This window comes from Coturnix japonica, chromosome 1 (assembly GCF_001577835.2).
Source record: "Coturnix japonica isolate 7356 chromosome 1, Coturnix japonica 2.1, whole genome shotgun sequence".
NCBI lineage: Eukaryota > Metazoa > Chordata > Aves > Galliformes > Phasianidae > Coturnix > Coturnix japonica.
The window spans coordinates 103,416,991-103,437,248 of NC_029516.1; the positions used below are offsets into that span (position 1 = coordinate 103,416,991).

General features: G+C 33.8%; 1 protein-coding gene across 17 annotated transcripts in view; it reads left to right on the forward strand.

Annotated features, from left to right (window-relative positions):
- DMD (dystrophin) overlaps positions 1 to 20,258 on the forward strand; it is a 1,014,969-nt gene that overhangs the window by 353,472 nt on the left and 641,239 nt on the right. For all 17 annotated transcript variants that reach the window (XM_015884249.2, XM_015884262.2, XM_032449414.1 and 14 more), the window contains 3 exons: positions 1,853 to 2,028; positions 11,161 to 11,284; positions 17,632 to 17,719. In XM_015884249.2, the coding sequence (XP_015739735.2) occupies positions 1,853 to 2,028; positions 11,161 to 11,284; positions 17,632 to 17,719 (388 nt within the window). The remainder of the gene's footprint in view (positions 1 to 1,852; positions 2,029 to 11,160; positions 11,285 to 17,631; positions 17,720 to 20,258) is intronic.

The following is a 20,258-nucleotide window of genomic DNA, read 5'->3' on the forward strand; positions in this document are numbered from 1 at the left end:
CAGCTCACTACAATTGATATAATTAATCCAAATATTTTATAAAGCATCCGCTTTGAATCTCAATTTTGTAGTGTTTTGAGTTGTTCAGATTTTTCTCTGAAGTCCATATTGCTGCAGTTTATAGATAGAGAAGCACAACACTGACTTAGCTGCCTTAAATGAGATTGCCAAAATTATGGTGGTAATGGTCTTCCCTATCCATCATTTTCACTGGAAGACTGGACCAAGATCAGCAAGACTTTTTTTCATTCAGCTGGCTGTGTGAAATATTCAGCAAAGCTAGCAGTTTTTGTTGTTGTTGTTTGTTGTTGTTTGTGTTTTTGTTTTCCCCCCAGTTTTTATGTTAACTTTAGTCGTGTTGCCTGCTGAGAAGAGGCCTGGTTGTTAACAGCACACCCCTTTCATCATCAGTCTAATTTTTCAATATATGCAGGAAGTGGGAAATGAGCTGCAATTGAATACCTAGTATATGCCTCTTCAGTGTTTTTTTTTAGAAATGCTGATGTTTCAAATAAGGTTTACTCAGTACTGTCACTAATTTCTGATGCAAGAACTAATGGAGTATTTACATATGCTGTATAGTTCAGTGGAATTTTAGATACTGCTGTTCTTCTGTTCTTCTCTGTATATTGGAAGACCTTTCTAATTATTACACAATAGCAGTACAAGAAGAAGCAGTGCTCTTCTTCTATGCAGCTTTCCCTGTGCTTGATGTAAAAGTCTTCCTTTTATTTTCCATTTCAGTGCCCTAAACCATTTTCAGGTGGTCACTGGAACTGTGACTAGTGCGTTTTGACAAATAAGCCATCATCTGGAAGAACAAAAAGAAGTGACCTATTTCAGATGATTTAAGGCACATTAAAACTAGCCTCTGTTTAAGTGGGAAGTTTGTAGTTTGATGTTACATAGAATATAAAATTCCAATACGTGTTTAACAAATCAACAGATACAATCATAGAGTGACCAAGACTGGAAAGACCTATAAAGATTGTTCAGACAAATATGAGCTGACAATACTGTTTATTAACCCACTTTTTTTTTTAATTTAATATATATATCCATCCATATATATATATATATATATATATATATATATATATATATATATATATATATAGATATATAACTGTGTTTTTTTTTAAGGTATGATTTGCATTTTTCCCTCAAAGTAAATGCATTTTATTGGTATAAATGCATTATGTTAAGTGTTACATATTTGGGAAGTTACGACGCGCGCTCTTTACTACTTACGCTGCCGCTTTTAGTTTTTAATTATGGAGTGTAATAGAAGTAAATTGACTTGTCTTCTAGTGCATGTTTTCTCATGTATGATTTAATGACAGAGAGCTAACTGCCTTTTTGAACAAGTAGGTTATGATGAAATATATTTTGGTTTGAAGGTTATTATAAAGAGTAAAAATAACAACTATTAATTTAGTTACATCATAATGCTTTATGAGTCTCCAGGAATAAATCTTCAGAATGGCAGCAGAGTAACAGAACAGTGGTAACATTTTGCACATTTTCTATTATTCAATTACTTTATAAAATTGACCTTTATGTTACCATTTATTTATTTTCTTCATTCACCATTTCATAAGAGTGAGCCAAAAGTTCATTCTGTTTAGGATTCTCTCTGATTTTGATATTGACTTCTGCGATTATCTTAATCGCATTGCATGAGAAAATAAAACAGTTTGATTTGAGCTCAGTGTAATGTTATTTTTTTTTCTGAAGGTCAGCCTATGATTAGACAGGAACAGTTTCTCATTATTTTTCTCTTGCTACTGCAAATGATCTTTTCTGAAATCTTTCAAACAGTGTTTGACCTCTGCTTTAATACTTCTCACAGGTTTCGCAGGCTGTCACTACCACTCAGACATCAGTAACACAGACAACTGTAATGGAAACTGTCACTATGGTGACCACAAGAGAACAAATCCTGGTTAAGCATGCTAAAGAGGAGCTCCCACCACCACCTCCTCACAAAAAGAGGCAACTCCTTGTGGATTCAGAAATTAGGAAGAGGTGAGAATCATTAAGACATGGAGAGATAATAATGGTAAATTTGAATGAAAATGCCAAATTTGTCATCTGACTGCAATATTTCTGTGTAGTTTCTTGAAATTAAAATCCTATTTCTGTGCTCAAATACCAATTGATTGTTATCTTTCCTTTTTTAGGATAAATTATAGAGACTTTTTGTGCTTCTATCCCAATTATTTTGTAGTGTAGAATGTTAATCATTATGTCAATGTCATAGAATCATAGTATCATAGTCTTGTGCGGGTTGGAAGGGACCTTAGAGATCATCGAGTCCAACCCCCCAGGATTCGAGCCTTCCTGTGTAGCAGAGCGGCACTTCTGCCACTTGCGCCATAGGGGGGATTTGAACCCAGGGCCTCCGGTGTTGCAATGCGGCATTCCTACCACTTTCGCCACTGGGGCACACAAATGTCACTATGATAGTAATTGCAGTCAATAGATATATTTTGCATAGGGCGTTGTGTGACTCTTGGAACTTGGAGAAAAGAAAGTTTCAGCTTTTTAAATTCTTAAAAAGTATGTTTTCAGTAGTTGAAGTGCAAGTACTGTAGGTAGGGCTTCATTTCTAAAGTCCAAGTTTTATTCTTTTCAGTTATCTAGAGGCAGGGTTATTACTTGGTGAAATGTGTGATACTATGCTTTTCAGTGTTTTTCCTGAGAAAGTCATGCAAGTTACAGAGGATTCTGGAATAATTCTGAACACTTGTTAAAGTCACAATAAAGATTTCTAAAGAGTAAAACTGTCTCAAGCACTGAACTTAAGAATATAATGGTAGAAGCAAGACTTCAAACTCTAATTTTAGTGGTGGTTTTGGAAATAGTTTGTGTGCCTGTGTACAGATGTTTGTATTCATATTAATTTATGAATTCTGAGGTAGCAGACTTAAGGACTGAGAGCAATATGAAACTACTGTTGATGTTTTATTTCCATAGAAAATGTAGTTTTAGTTCAGTTATGACAGCAAGTTATGTTCTTGTTTTTTAATTCAGGGAGTATTTCACAGGGTGGGGGGATTGTATAAATTCTTAGAGGCACTTTATACAGACATCTGACATGTAATTTATCTTATCCAATCTAAAAGTAAGGTTTCTAGTTAAAACCCGTTATTTAAGAAAGCCAAAAATCTAATGAAAAATGAGTGACTCACCACTTTCTTGTTAAATTGGAAAACTATTTTTTTTTTTTTTTTGAGTTGTCTTTTACTTCATTGCCTATAGAAAGTCTCTAAACTAAACAAGTAAATTTCAAATGGCTAAATCTGGATTAAATTGATATTATCTCCAAAATCTCAATTTGAAAATATTTCAAATCTGTGTGTTTTCTTCTGTAAGGGAGATTTTCTCAACTTCATTCCTCAGTACTTCTCAAGCTTTAGGTATCAGTCTGTGTTGCTACGTTCTGGAAAAAAAATATGATCCAGATTTGATTTCTGCATTTTGTGCATTTAAGAAAGATTTCTCAAAGATGCTCTCAATTCTCACCTACAATGTGAATTGCTAGGTGCTTAGTTTCAAGGGAGAAGAAAGAGTAGTTTGGCTATTCTGAATATTATGTTAGTGGACTGTGTTAAGAGTATGTTCTACAGCTGCTTAGCTTAGGAGAAAAAACGGAGGGGAAATTTTTTATTATTAAATTTTATTTTTCAACTGCTTTGGAAGAATTATAAGTGTGTGAGTCTCATTTATACTAAAGAATTTAAGTCTTAAGACTTTGTAGACCTGCATAAAGAGGAATTGATGTTGTATTTCCAATGTGCAATTCACTGTGGCCTAGATGCATAGTAAAGAAGCTGTTGTTTCTTCTATCCTCCCACAGCAACTTACTACTATGAGTAATGGAAAGCAGAGAAAAGAAGTGGGTGGCTTGTTTTTTAGGTTTTTTTTTTTTCCTTGGGTTTTTTTTTGTTTGTTTTTTTTTGTTTTTTTTTTTTTTTCTTTTTTCCTTCAGCAAAGTCTAAAGCTACTTTCTAATTTAGTGCTTTAAAACTTTGGAATAATTCAGGAATATTCTAACTTTTGTTAGGGGTCATAGGAAATCTCCTTTACTAAATGAATTAATTTATATCCAAGAATGGAAAAATACATATATACTTAGGGTATACTTAGGCTGTATTGAAGAAGTCTTAAAAGCATATATAAGGCAATAGACCTTAAGGTAAACATAACACAGATTAAGGTTTTGGGTAGAAGAACCTGTATAGAAGTGAAAGGTTTGCCAAGGTGTTATTTGCACTGATGTGGCACTAGGAAAAACATAAGTCAGTTCTGCAGCTTGAAAAATTCCAAAAATTATTCAATTTAGAGTAGGTTTCTAAATAGGAAGCAGAATAGAGCTTTTTATCATTTAATTTATACATATTTATAATACTAGTGTTCATGAATAATACCCAAGGTATCTTTTTTAGCTTATTGCCAGCTAATAAGTAAGTTTACACGTGTCCTAATATTTCCAAGGAAAGTCTGTCATAACATTATTATGAAAATAATATTCTTCTTCAGATTTGAAAGAGACCATGCCCTTTGAAGAAAGAGGCATATTAAGACAGAGTAGTTGCTCCATCTAGTGTTTTACATTTAATAAATTTTAACAAATCTGTACATCTATTGAATATAAATTGGCCTTCATTTCATTGAACATACTGTATTTGAGGTTTTATTGCTCAATTACTTAGAGAAGTTTCAGATTTTTTTTGTTTGTTTTTAATAAAAAATATTACAGGAAAAAAATACTTAAAGAAATTTTGACAGATGTTCTTTCAAGTAGTCTACTACTATACAGAACTTCATTAGTCTAAACTAAATGATGATTGTTAAGCACTTTTACAGGAATTTTGTTGGGCTGTTCAACACTTGTCCTCTTAAAGAAATGTAGTTTTTGCACTTTCTTTATAATCTAACTGACCTTAGAAATTCTAGGAGAGCCATTTTTCTTCAGTTTTCTGGATAGTCCTTGTTCTCAGCATCATATCTCTGTATCCAGCACCAGAGAAAAGAGAAAGGTACCTAAGACAAAAGATTATGATTTTCTGTTTGCAGAATGAGCAATTCATAAATGTTTTCATGTAGAATGAAGAATAGCATCAGATATATCAATATCTGAAACTGTGTATGCTTTATAACTTCATGTCCACTATTTTTTAACTCTTTATCCTGTTTGTGTGCAATAACTGCCATGAATCACTAATAAACCGAGAATATATATTCTTCACATTTAGTGCCTGGTATTGCCTCTAGTACTATGGAAGTGTTGCCTGTTGGCACTCAAAGGGAGGAATGCTTGAATTTAAAAATGCTTTACATTTCTAGCTACTGTCTGTTTGCTGAAGGCAAATGGTGTTAATGAACTCATTCTACAGGAGTCTCTAGTCTTTTATTCTCCTCAGCTCTTTTCTCTCACATATGAGAAATGCAGTACATCTAATCTGTCTGAATTTAATCAAAACATTCCAAGGCACTGTTAAGGAATAACTGCTAAGGCTGATGAAGGTATGGTTTTATTACTGTGAGGTAGGTAACATGGAAAAATGGCCAAAGAAGGAGAAATATGAGATTAAGAAGATTGATTGAATATTTTCTTTGATGCCTCAGTATGCAGTACAAAAATGTGCAGATAATAGTATTGATGAAGCTAAACTCAGTAGTATCATGAGTGTAGAGGAGATCCAGAATGTCATTCAAAATTGAGAGAAAATTCTTTTAGGACTGAACCAAAATCTAGGAGAGAAAATAAATAAATAAATAAATAAATGAATTACAACAACAACAACAAAAAACATATTTTGGGATAAATAAGCACTGAATTAGTAGATAAGAACTAAGACTACTTGATCACTGTCCAAGCTAGCTGATCAGCTACAAGTATAAAGGGTGAGAGAAGCAGTTTAATTATGTCAGTACGTATGGTATTTTGCAAAGTTGTTTTTCTGACATATTCTAGATAACCAAGAGTGAATAACACTGATGATGAGTGGGGCATTTCAGTCCAGTCATGGAAATGCTTTTAGTCAGTAATGCATATCTTCAAAAAGAGTTCTAACATTCCCAATGCAAATAGTCTTGTATCTACATAATGTTGCCATGCTTACTGTGGATGGAAAAGGTTGGACTTGATGATTTCTTCAGATCTCTTCCAACCCCTGTGATTCTGTGATAACTGTGATGAAGGGAATTGTGAGACAGTTTCTACCTGTTCAGAGAATGAAATACTAAAAGCATGTTTTAGTCATAGTAGTAACAAAGTAGCAGTAAGATGAAATTATATTAACTTAGAGGAAAAGATTATATAATTTCATGACTTCTTATGTGAACCTTTGCAGTGCTCAAGTTAAAAAACATAAATATGTGGCAGGTTGGTTCATGCATCTTACTACACAGTCATCATCTTACTATGGTAGTGTGTGTAAGACCTGCCCCGAACTGCAGTAGATAAGTAGCACAATAAAATGAAATGTTACTACAATCAAAGAGTGAAGTTTTATGCTTCTTAGCATAGGTAGAGCCACCACACAATATTGAGCTAATCTGTTTTGCAGGAAGCTTAAAACTTATTTACTAGCTATGGTGTAAAACAGAGAAAAGTTTGTGGCCTCTTCTAGTGGGACACTTCCCATCCCCATCCCAGTTCCCTTTACTTCCATGTGGTATGTCACAGCTTCCCAGCAGGAAGGGCTAAATGCCCACCTTCCGCAAAAGCAGCTTGTAATACTCTACTCCCAGAAATGGTGGGAAGGATATGAGACCATTGTATATATAATAAGAAGCTAAGAGGACATAGCTCTCAGGGGAGCCTGGCTCTTACTGAGAGAAGGCACTCAGTCTCAACAACATGCTGAAGTAAGAAGTGTCCTCCTCAGTCTCAGGCTGCCCAGGAAAGGGAGCTGGTCTCGGGATCCTTCCAGAACATTCTGCAAGATATTCCTTGCTGAATATTTGGCTAAGAATTCCATGCACAGAAAAAGTATAAGTAACTTGTGAAATGCCTTAAAGATGCAGATTGTCCTGTACTAGAAGGGAAACCCCGAAGAAGGAGGAGTAATTTTTTGAACAAATCTTTTGTATGTGTGATCTACACAAGAGAGTTGTGAATGGGAATCTGCAGCAGGCCTGTGGTTTAGTATGATTAAGAAAATGAGTTATTGTAACAGATGTGTGGGGCTATGAGGGTACCATGAGAGCAGTATAAGATTGTATCTCTGTTGTGGAACGGCAGAAATACGAACTAATTGAAAACTAAAGCGTGAGCACTCTATAAATAATTTATAGGCACTAGAAACTCTTCTGTGGATTGAAATTTTAGCTGGGCAGCAAGGTTATGTCCACTCTATGCTGTGGTAATTATCTGGATTGTGTCAAGTGATGTGGTTTTATTCTCTTACATGGATTTATTTCAACAAATTCTACATGCACTCAACTTTATTGGGTCAGAAATGCAATATTTCATTACTTATTTTATTTATTTATTTTTAAAGTCAAGGATACTGCTGTACTTATGAGATTTAAAGACCTCATTGATCAAATACATCAATCTAGAGTTACTGTAACTGAACTACTCAGAAATGAAATGCCCAGTCATTGTAGCACAATAATTAAATGCCATATTTTACCTGCATTTACTGTTTTTAAGAAAGTGGAACAAGAGAGAGATTTTTTTTCCAATGTCTTGAAATGTGCAACTATGTTATGGATATGTAATTGCTGGGGGGGAAAAAAAAAAAAAAAAGCTACCTTGAATTAATTCTCATCTCTTTAAACCAACCCTCTTTTTCTTTGTTAATGGAGTTATATTTACTTAAACAGAAGGAATTACAACTGACAGAGGAATCTGTTACCAGAGATCAGTTCTGTCCAGACGCCATATGCAGTGGCTAATACTTACCAACACCTGATGAGTCTTGGCCATGCAAGGTTTTCCTGATTACTTTGTTCTTCTATCTGAACACTCACAAAATTTTAATTCTTCTTCTAGATTACACTTTCAGGGGTGGATGTTGCTGGGGAAGAGTCTATGTCCTTTTTTCAAAGAAAGGAATAAATGATCTCTGGTAAACATTTTGCTCTGTTGCTTTCCATACTATACCAAGTTACTAACAGACTATTCTTTAGCAAATAAAGCACTATTTTTTTTTTTAGCAAATTTGTCTCAGTGCTCCTATTCAATTGAAACCACAGAATGAAATGAACAAAAGAAGATGGCTTTACCTCCAGTCAAGTTTGTTTAGTACTGAGAAACTGAAACTTGTCTTTATTTTTATCCTGTATCCAATGTTCTGTGTTTTCCAGTTTACAGCCTGGAAACTGTGCTATAGAACATCCTAATTACAAGAACTGCTGGTAGTGGCTGGAGAGCTGGCCTCATGTATAGATTTAAGGAAGGTGAAAGAAGTGGCTAATGTGGGCTGCTAATTCTTGAGGAGAGATTTGCACGCTTCTGGCTCAATTTCAAAAAACAGATGAAGAAAGGGTGGCAGTCTAGTTGAATATCTATAAGTATATGACCACATTCTGTCTTGATCCTTAGAGCAGGTTCTCCTGTCTCTCATTTGTTGCTGGCAAGCCCTGAATAAGATCATTTCATGAAACATGGGATTGTATAGTATTACAACTCTCTCTTTTTGAAAAGGCATACATTCTGTTTGGAGGCTTCTTTGTATCTTAGCAATCTTCAAGTGAGTTTACACCATTTAGGCAGCTGTGCTAATTTAAGCAACCTAATAAAGCCCTTACTAAGGACTTCCCTAACTACTTTGTGCAAGCTTATCTAATAGAACTTCACATCACTGATCACTGAGCAGAGATGTTGGCAATCTTCGTCAGATATAGAACATGAATAACTTATATCCAAAAGCACATTAGGAACAGTTATGAAATTGTTAGTTTTTGTCTTGTAATTAGCTTTATAATTGGTTGTTCTCCATTTTAAGATGCGTTGAACAGACTTCACTCATAGTTACAAAAGTAGGCTTTTGTATTCTCCTGCAGTTATCAGTGCGATTAGGTATGCGGTTAGTGCTTGCAATTTGTTGAATAAACAGTATCCCAGTTTTATGTGGAAATACTGGCTTTCACAGTTTTGTTGTCCTAGTTGTAAAATTTCATGACAGTGTTTATTAAACATACAGCTATTATATGCTGAACAAATGATAACATCCTATTTCAAGAATAACAATTGATTTAACATTGCATAGACTTGGATGCAGGAATCTCTTCACTGGCAGTTTGGTTTGATTTAGAGGATTAGAACCTGATACCAATACAGAGATTTTCTAAACCACCAGAGAGATTTTCTTTCATATTCTGCCTCTAAATGTAAGTCCTCTATGAAATGAAGATTTCTGCCCTTTCCATTCCCTCACCATCATCTCTTCCTTCTTGAAACCTGATCTACGTCTATAAATATCTGAGGTGTAGGGGTCAAAGGCCTGACTCTTTTCAGCAGTGTGTGGAGACAGGACAAGGGGAAACGGCCAGAAACTAGAGCATAGGAAGTTCTGCATGAATGTGCGCAAGGACTTCTTTACGGTGAGGGTGACGGAGCACTAGAACAGGCTGCCCGGAGGTGTTATGGAGTCTCCTTCTCTGGAGATATTCAAGACCTGCCTGGATGCCTACCTGTGTGGCCTGGCGTAGGGAACCTGCTTTGGCAGGGGGGTTAGACTCGATGACCTCTGGAGGTTCCTTCCAGCTCCTACGATTCTGTGATTCTGTGAATGAGTGTGCAAATAGAGTTATTAGCAATTGTTTTATAAACATTATTCTTAAGAGGTTTCAATTTTAATATCGGCTATGAGGCTGGATTAGGGAAGGGTGTGATTCTTTCTACTGATTTGAATATGTATTACTCAGTCATTCACACCTTATTGTTAAATAGTCACAAAGATCAAAGTGGATAATGAAAAAAATAAAAGGGGAGCAGAAATATATTTAGACAGACATTAAATTCCTGTCCTAATTTTTCACTTATGTTGATCTCTGTAGCACTAGATTAGTACCTTTCAGCTTTGTATTTTAGCTCATATTTATAAAGGTGCATATTTCTGTAAAGTAACTAAGTTTCTTCAAAGATGCAGTTGTCATCCAAGCTCTTGGTTTTAGTAGATTTTTAATTACATAAATTAAAAGGCGTATGTTTACAAGACAAACTGAAATATGCAGTTAATTCTGTTCCAGATCCTTCTGTTCAGTTGCTTTCATTGTGTTGATACCAAAGGAAAAGTAATTATAAACTAGATATAAATATAGAAACTTCAAGTACAATAAATAAATACAATCAGACTTACAGTTTTATTCAACTCAGGAATAAAACATTGTGTCAAGATTCTTGTTTTAAAAAATGGGTAGATTAGATACCGAATCAACTTGTTTGATTTTACTGCACGTCTGCAATTGAAAAATTTGCATACGGTAACCTTCATTTTGAACTACTACCTTCTGAGCAGCAAACAATTAAGGTCACTTTTAAAGGAGTTTCTGAAAGAATCCAGGTTATAATTAAAAGTGCTTTACAGCAAACAGTAGTTTAAAAGTATGTGCAGAGCTAGGAATCTTAATTTTCATTTTCTGATGTTATAGCTGTAGAAAAATTATAGTCTTCCGTTGATTAGTAATTACATTCTACAACAAATTTGAATCAATCAGGAGAGGGTCCAATCTAATGGTCGCATTTCCTGCTTTTTTTCTTTATAGCGCAGGCAGCACAAACTAAGGCAGAGATCTGTCAGGTACAAAGGCTGCATTTTGTGAGCCAGATATGCCTCGTATCCTCAGCTGAGCCAACAGTGCTTGTGATACACTTTATTCAAACTGTGAGAGCCACTTCTTTCGTGTCTTCCAAAAACATCAGCTTGTAAAATTGGAACATTCATTTTAAAACTGCTGCATCTGTTCAGCTGTCAAATCAGTGTCTTAAAAATGAAAAAGTATGTTTTCAAAATTTCAAGTGAATAGTTTAGGTAATAGGTATCTAATCTGATATGGTGGGTTTAAAAATGTATTTTTCCAAAAGGAATTTCTGTTGCTTATTTATTTGTTTAAGCAGCTGGTTAACCTTTTCTATTGTTAATGCTACTGTCAGAAATGTCAAATTGAAATGTCTTCTTCCTCTTCTCTGTACCTTAGGTTTGACTCGGATACAACAGAACTCCATAGCTGGATGACACGTTCAGAAGCAGTACTTCAGAGTCCTGAATTTGCGGTGTATCGAAAAGAAGGAAATCTCTCAGATCTCAGAGAAAAAATCAATGTAGGAGAACGTACTAATATATATGTTTGTTAGCTTGTATTCGCTTGTCAAAGTGCTTTCAAAGTCCAAATTTAAATCCAAGTTCAAATCTAAACTGACAAGCATTGATTGATCATATACATGAGAAATTTAGAAGTGTTAAGTATTTTTAGACGTTTCCAATTTTGGCCCCAAAATTGATATAATGGGTGTCTAAATAGAGAGATCATATTTAATTTAAGGCATTATAGATTCATGGAAGTCTTCAGTAAAACTGAATCTAAACCCATAATTTACTTTTAAAATATGCATTATATCTCTATGCTAATGTCACAAAAAATATTTTAATATCTTCTTTTACCATGACTGAACCTGAAATGGTTCTTCCTAGTTTTTGCAAAGTTAATCTGCACTGCTTAAAGAGTAACTATGTTTGTGTGTTTCTACTAAATGAGTAAAAATGTTCTTCAGTGTTTCTTGTTTTTGTTTTGGGTTTTTGTTTGTTTGTTTGTTTTTTGTTGTTGTTGTTTGTTTTTTTTGGGTTTTTTTTTTGTTTTTTTTGGTAGCTAGTTGCAAGAAAGCTTACCTTTTCTGAATAAGAGAAAGGCAAATTGCTTTTTGTAATAAGCTATTATGCTTCTAGTATAATTATGGATTGTGGGACTTCATTAAAAAGTAAAATGATATGTACTGCTAAAACAAAGAGAGAACAAAGTTACTGTACTCAAGTTAATTTCTGCTTCTCACAAGATTTTCACTCTTTGCTTGTCTGTCATAAATTAGTAATAAGTAAGATTGAGGAGCTCTGAATTCTATGATAGTATATAGACATCTTGTCATGTCTTGTTAAATCATACTTTTGTTACAGTAATCTTTATTTGTTAATTTTATCGTAATGTTACTACTTAAGTATTTAATGGATGATTACTGTGTAATTATTTTTTAGAGTGTAATATACTGAATTCAGTTTATGACACCATTTCATGATATGTAAATATACATAACCATATTCATAGAAATATATAAACTGTATCAAACATGTGGAGAAAATGATAGATTCAAATGCTTCCATACTGGGGCAGTGAGTATTGTCTCAGTCTTAAGTAGATATGTAGGTAATTTGGTTAGCGTTTCCATCTCTGTAAAAGATGGGGGGAAAAAAAGAAAAGAAAATGTTCCTGTCGCCCCTTCATATATTCCCATTTTGCAGAGCACAGTTTCAAGGATGGCAAATCAGCTCCTGTTTTAACTTTCTTATTGAGCTGAATACCTGCACTATCAGGTTTCCCTAATAAATAAGACACTCCATCTCATGTTGTCAGTTTTTAAGACTTTGTAAAATCAATAAAGGACTAAGGAGCTATGGTTCACCTTCCTCCTTCTTTCCTTTCTTTGCTCTCAAGGAGGTGGTGATCTGTGTCACTGCAAGTAAGGGATAGAGGTAGGTGAACTACAGATCCTACTCTGATCCCAACTGGATTTCCCAGCAGCTCTTACCTTTCCTTTGTTGGCGCTGTGGAAAAAAGTTGGGGTGGGGAAACCATTGTTCAGTGCATTTGTGAAGTGTTCCTTTAGGTCAGTGAAAACACACGTAATGCTGGAGGAAGACTGGGAGGGAAAAGCGGTATGGAATTTGATCTGTGCATTGATGTTGGATGGTTTGAAATCAGGACTCTGGAGGTAGCAGAATTTCAGATGTTTCTTTTACTTCCTTAGAAACCAAATAATTTGATGCTTAAGAAACAAATTTCCAGCTTCCTTAATGATAAGTATTGCAGAAAATAAATCTGCTTTGTATCAAAAGTAGTCTGAGACAAACCAGTAGCTCTAAATAGAAACAATAGAAATTAACGTCATTCATTAACATTATAAATATTTTTAAAAACCGAGACTGGCTTTGACTTCTTTTAAAAGTAACATTTCCTTGAAAAGATCAATGTACATGTAGATGCTCCTAGCAACTTTAAGGTACAGAATATTAAGATGATATTTTAATTTGATAGAACTCTCTAACAATATCTGACAATATCTGAATTCTCTGTTGAACACTTCTCAATGGATGTTCTACATAATTAAAAAAAAAAAAAAAAAGAAAAGAAAAAAAAAATTGCTTTTCAAAAAGAAAAGAAAACAAGAGGATGAAGGCTTAAATGTTGAGTTTTAAAAATGGGTCTGGTGTTCAACTAATAGCCAAAGCAGGAAGTACTGTCTAGTTCATTGGTTTGCACGATGTTGTAGTTGCTTGTTTTTTCCTTAAGTTTCTATTTCTCTCAAAATGAAGCTTTAATAAATGAAAACTAATATTGTTTTTTTATCAAACTGTAATCCCTAGTAAAGTTGCAGAAGGCAAATGAAAGATAAAATGTCAAAAGTGAAAACATCAGAGATAATTGTAAAAGACTGTACATGACTGACATATGTAGTCATACCCCAACATGCAAGATGCCATACACACATGCATAAAAAAGTATCACCTTGTACTTAGTGTCTTACTAAATGAAAGTTTCCTCCCTGTGTAACATTGTAGATGATGTAGTGCGGAACACCCATGATAAATGATGTCTGACCTACCATTTGCTGCCTACTGTGGTAGCCACTCAGTCCCATAGCCTTTTTCCATGTTCCTTTCTACTTTTCTTTTGAGGATAGGTTACTAGTTGGGTGTGGGTTTTTGTTGTTGTTGTTGTCAAAGCATCTTGTTTCTATTCATTGTTTTTTCTCAGTGGAGTTACTTCTTTATGATACAATGGAAGTGCATCTGTAGGTGAATGGACCCAGACTTCAGAAAGGGACAGCCACTAGGGAAGTTCGTTTGCCATCACTGATGATTCAGTGATTCAAGTTCAAAAACCTGCTCCCATCCCAGTTCAGAGAAGTCTTGGGGGAGATGTAGCCAAGAGCAGATTGTATATACATGAACATACTATGTTTGCTAAGACAACAGCTGTTCAGATACTGGCAGAAAATTAGCCTTTGGCAGATGTGCTACATAAATTGAATATATTAGAGATGCATAGAAAGCCCATTCCTGTGTATGGAGAAAAGGAAAAATATTATTATTCCTTCTCATCTTAGGAAAACGTACTTGCTGTCCAGAGAGACCGGACATCGTAATTATGGCTCACTGTGGGACAACAGTATTACTCTTAAATAATAAATACATCTATACATAAATGCCAAAAAATATCTTTATGATGCATCTTAAACTTTTCCAGTTAACATGTGCATTTTCTGAAAACAGGTCTAGAAATTATTTAGGCTTTTTTGTTTGCTTGTTTGCTTAAACTTCAATGAGCCTTCATTACTGTAAGTTCAAATACTTGAAGGTTCAGGTACAGAAAGTTAAAAGTAACTTGGTAGAAAATCTTGTTTATCAGGAAGTAAAACTTGAGATTTTGCATCAGAAAATTAAGAATAAAACTCATCGAAAGGAATTTTAATTAGCCAAGAAGCACCTAGAAATTCAAGATCAAAGGTGAATGAAGGTAAGAAACTGATGTAAGGGAAAACGTCAGGTATCCTGGACAATTAAATTTGCTCCCTTGATATTCTTAAATGCTCGGTTCTCAGTTCTTCATTTTAATTTAGCAGTCTGCAGACATACTCTGTTGGGCATGGGTGTTTGAAAGCTCAGTTGCTGTAAAATCCACTGATAATAATATTGCAGAGTTCTGCCCAAGGTGTAGTTGACAAAAATCACAAGAGATAAGGCATTAATGCAACTGTACATCCATTGACAGAATACTTAAAATGGGATTTGATTTGATATGAATAACATGAATTTTTGAAGTGCAAGTGTCTTCAATGTTATGAAGTCATTAACTACCAATTAAAATCTTAGGGCCAAATAAAACTCTGATAATATTATGAAAATAACCTCTTCACCTTCATCTGGTATTTAGCTAAAGATGCCTTTAATGTTACTCCATTAGTTAGAACTAAGCCATTACACATCTGTTTTGCCAGTTACAAAATATTCCTCAGAGAATTAATCTCATATTATATAGAAGCCTTTGTAAAAGTTCATTATTTTTTTCTGAAAATAAGAAAAAGTGCAAGAAATCAAAAGAATATAAAAAGAAATACATTCAGTTTTGGAAACATTTTAAAACTATTTTGCAGCTGCCACAAATTTTCATTTTCAAAAATAGTGTTGATGACAATAAATGTAAAAGTTTCCAAATTTCACAAACCTCTTCAATCTTATCCCGGTGTGCTTTTAATGTTAATTAACCTGCATTGAGAGTATTGTCCTTTTCAGGACAGGAAACCATAAGAAAACAGAACTGAAAGGATAAATAAGGTGTTTATGAGTCAATTACTCCACTCTACATTTAGTTACAAAAAATTCCTCTAAAGGCCTTAAAAATGCAAGATGAAGTTTGTGGGGTTGGCAAACGACTGAAGCATGTGCAGTGTAAGACCATGAGTAGGTTAGTGCTGTTAACTAAGTCTGCTTTTTCCGTAAATCAGGTAAACTGTCCTGCACTTTGGTTGTATGATGACCAAGAAGACAGCCATTTCTCCTTTGGCATTGTATTTTCTGTGTGTAAACATACGTCCTTCTATATCCACTGTTAGATCTTCATATTTGAGATATATATTAATGGCACAAAATACTAGTGGAGAAAAGTACTGCTGTTTGCCAAACTTTCATGTTTATTTTTAAGTGTTTCACATGAAAGTGCTTTTGTTTTCTGTCAGAATCTAAAAACCTTAATCTTCTGGAAGAGAAGCAGACATGCTTCCAACCTTTTCCAGACTCATGGTCTGTTACCAGATTCTGAAGAGTTCTCTTCCACAAGCTTCAGTGTAATATTGTTTTCATATTTCTAAATGCTATTTTTGGTATATTTCAGGTTTTTAATTTGTGTTCACTACAGTTACAGTTCTGATAATTACACATCTGTCTCTGCAGACAGATCAAGATTATTTTCAGTGTATTTCAGTGTTTCTATGATTCTTCTCAGCTCTGTGCAGTTGGACTGTGCAGTTTGTTATACCTGGCATTATTAATAGAGTAGTATTAATTAAGGTTTTGCAGTCTTGAAACTGCAGAGAATTAACAGAAGAGATTTTGTGATTTTTTAAAATTTGATAAGATTTTGTTGAGCTACAGAAACTACAAATACTGTCATCATCTTGAGTTTATTGGCATTAAACTTTATGAAATTTCATGGATATTTTATGGCTAAAATATTATTAATAATTAAAAGTATGCTAAAGATTTATTTTAAAAAGCCAGACTGGGAAGCCACAGCCAAGATCTGTGCTAGTTTCCCGCACATCACCCTATGATTTCTGTGGCATTTCCTTTTGTATATGTGTATGTGCTGTGATAAATTGAGGGACTCTGAATAATGAGAGAATGTTTTAGGTAGGAACTTTGGGTGGTATTTATAATGTGTTTTATTTTTTGTTTCAAACTGAGTTTTAGCCCTAGACATCTCCTGAACTAAACAAGGAAATTTAGGCTTCTAGTTTAGATCATCAGAATTATACCTAACCAGATGACTAAATTAGTCTAAATTCAACAATGTGATGTTGTTAATTTTTAGACATAATTGAGAAAGTATTTGGTCTAATAAAGTTTTACTTTCATTCTATATTGTTACCAAGCAAAGTGAAAATAGAAATTTAGATTTCTAAATTATACTGAAACTCAAGCCTGTACCTACAGTTCTCAGTTAGTGTGAAAACACTTAAACATGAATGAGAATTTTTTAAGTAAGGAAAGGTGACTGAAAGTATTAGTTGCAACATATAATGAAAACCTTGTGTTGACTCTCCAGTTTATTCTTAACTCCTGCCTACTGGCTCATGTATGGACGTGTACTATATGTGTTACATTTCTACTTCAATATGCATTTTACTTTTTTCTTTCTTCTTTTTTTCCAACCAAAAGATTAAAATAAGCAATCAAATGGTATACAGGTTCAGTATGACATGAGACCCTGCGTTTCAGATAGCGTGATCTTAATTCTTACTAATACAAACAGGATCTACATGAAAAAAAAAAAAAAAAAGTAAATATTCTATTCTTCTATTCCTCCACAAGCAATTTCTGTTGAATGTATGTTTTTCTTCTGAAATATTGGGCTTTGAATAGCTCTTAATTTGTCTGTCTATGATTTGTCTGTAAAATACTGACATGTATCATTTGTCAACTCTGTCATGTTCCGATTCTCAAGTCATGTATTTGAATTTAATACTAACTTGGTATGTGATACTTTGTGATTTCATTGCAAATCAGGAGGCTGGTAGGGCAATGTGGCAGCTTAAGCAGTCTCAAGAAATCAGGACATCCATGAGATTGTTTACTTTCTTTTTCCTCGTTTGAAATACTCACCTTTCCTGTCATGCTGCAGGCCATCCAGAGAGAAAAGCCTGAGAAGTACAGAAAGCTGCAAGATGCCAGCAGATCAGCTGAGGCCCTGGTGGAACAGATGGTGAATGGTAATTACAAGGGAGTTGATTTAGATAATGTTCTCAGGGATTTGATAAATGCACAGGTTTATATTTATCACAATAATTATATTAGAAAACTGCTGTCTAAATGGAACAGTAAAGTAAATTTCATTATATTTATTTTATTATTTCTGGATATTAAATGTGTTAATTAGTAAAGAGAAAAAATCTTACAGCATCAGTATCAAGAAAAGACGTGTGTGTAAAATGTGCTCATGGTAATGAGCTGTGTATTAACAATCTGTTCTGTGTAGACAATAAAGTTGTGATCTTATTTTGTGAGTATACAAGGCTTTTGAAGGTACATTAGTTCATCCAAGTTAGAAAACTGAACTAACTTTAATTATAGTATACTTTGTATATTTTATTATATAAATGTGTGTTACTGTAATGTTCTATATTGTATAAAGTATAAAATTTCATTGGGCATTTAAAGATATTTATTGCATTCAGCTTTTAAAAATAATAAATATGAAAACTTATACACCATAAAAAAAAGTTGCCATTTTTCTGGTTTATTTTTATCATTCAGTTTTCAAAAATTGTGCTATTATGTTCAACCAATTTTTTGAACTTTTTATAGGAAGAAGAAAAGTCAGCAGTAAGATAGATGGAAGTTACACTGTATGCTATGTCACTATCTCTGATGTTAAAAAATGTCTAACTCTGTAGTAAAATATGAACCATGAACAACAAGCTGTCATACTGATAGGCTTACAAAAAATTCAGTTGTTGAATGCTCTGTGCTTCAAAGCATATATTTTATGTTACATTATTATACCAAAGAATCAGGAATATAACTGTGTCTAATGAAATGCTAATCTACACGGATTTGATGGAGTTTTAGGATTATCTTGTTTAGGATAAAAGGATGATTTTTTAAGAATGGAGGTGGCACTTCAAAAGTAGCCACCTTTGCATTCTGGCTGTATTTAATTAGGTGTGTTTAAAAAAAAAGAACAACTCAATATTAAACCTATATCTTAAACTTCAAAAGACTTATGCAGATTTGTATTTTCCATGGTAATTCAAATAAGTTTCCATAGTCACTGTGTGGCTTGTTGAAATTCATTTGGGACATACAATCTCCACCTCTTTATTATTATTTTTGTGGATTTCTGGATTCACTAAGAGAAAAAGAGGAAAGAGTATATCATAGGAAAGTTTCCTAGCTGAATCTTCAAAATAACGTTCAACAGATCAGACTGACTATAGCTACATACCTTCTTTGACTAATACTGGAACTTTTTTCTATAGCAAGTGAATGAAGTGGAGTTAAACGTGCCATTTCAAAGTTTCTTAAAAAAAATGTTTCTGAGCATAGAAGGTGAATAGTATGAAAGTACAAAATAATCTGGTAGACTTTAAGAGAGAAGTTCACAATGGTGGTAATCTTTTTTTCTAAATTATGTATATATTTGTTTTCTTGCTTTTTTACTATGAGAGGAAATAAGAAAAACAAACAACAGAACTGAAATTACGGAGGTGGGGGGGAAGGTGTTTTTATTTAGTCTAATTTCTTTCTTTCTTAGAATTGAGAAAAAATAATTTGAGGAAATGTATTAATGTAGGGCAACATTCCTGCTTTATGTTTTCAGCCAGTGTCAGCAAATGTATTCTGAGTGGAAAGAACTGTGATTTCACAGCTATTCTTAAGTTTGTGAGCAGTGTGCCTGGTTAGGTTAGTGCCAGACTTCTCCTATCACAGGGAAGTCACTGTTTTACCTTTAAAAAATCATTCTTCTACATAGGTTGTGCTCTGCCTCTCCTTGCTGGCAAGTTTAAAAAAGCCTGATGATTACACTCAGTGAAAACAACTATCTCTTGCTTCTTCTGTTTTGGAAGTGGGGAAAATAAAAACAAAACAGAACCAATTCTATTCTAAAATGCTAATCTAAAATGGAATAACATTCTCTGATTTAGGAATTGAAGGAGCTTAGTGTTTTGAGACGGACGTGATTGTTATAGTGATGTAGAATATAATACATAGGGAATCAAAATGACTACTGAGAGACATTCGATAGGGAGCATTAAAGTGAATATAGAAGAAGAATTTGTTGTGATAGTACACATAATGGTTAGGAGCCATTTTTTTTTAAGGAATAAATGTATCTTGTTTCATTACGAGTTATCATTTCACATATGCGTATGCATTAGAATCTATAAAAGCATAGATAATATTACATTATTGTGACATATATCCATAGCAAATGACAAAAACACATACACTTCATGCTAACTGGCAGTTCCAGAGTACTTGCATGTAAGATACTGCACAATTAAAAGTACTGACACAATTTGTTATGCACAGTAGACAAGGTAGTAAAATTAATAAAGGTATTCCAGGCAATAATCTGTTTCCTCTGGGTACAGTTTATTTATTCACTGATTATATCAGGATCTCTTAGAATTTGAAACATGAACTATGAACTATTACTTCTAAATTAACAGTATTTTACCAGAAAATGGATTATATATTGTTAATTCTCCTGATTCTCAGCTTTGCTACATCTTGTTGCCATGAGTA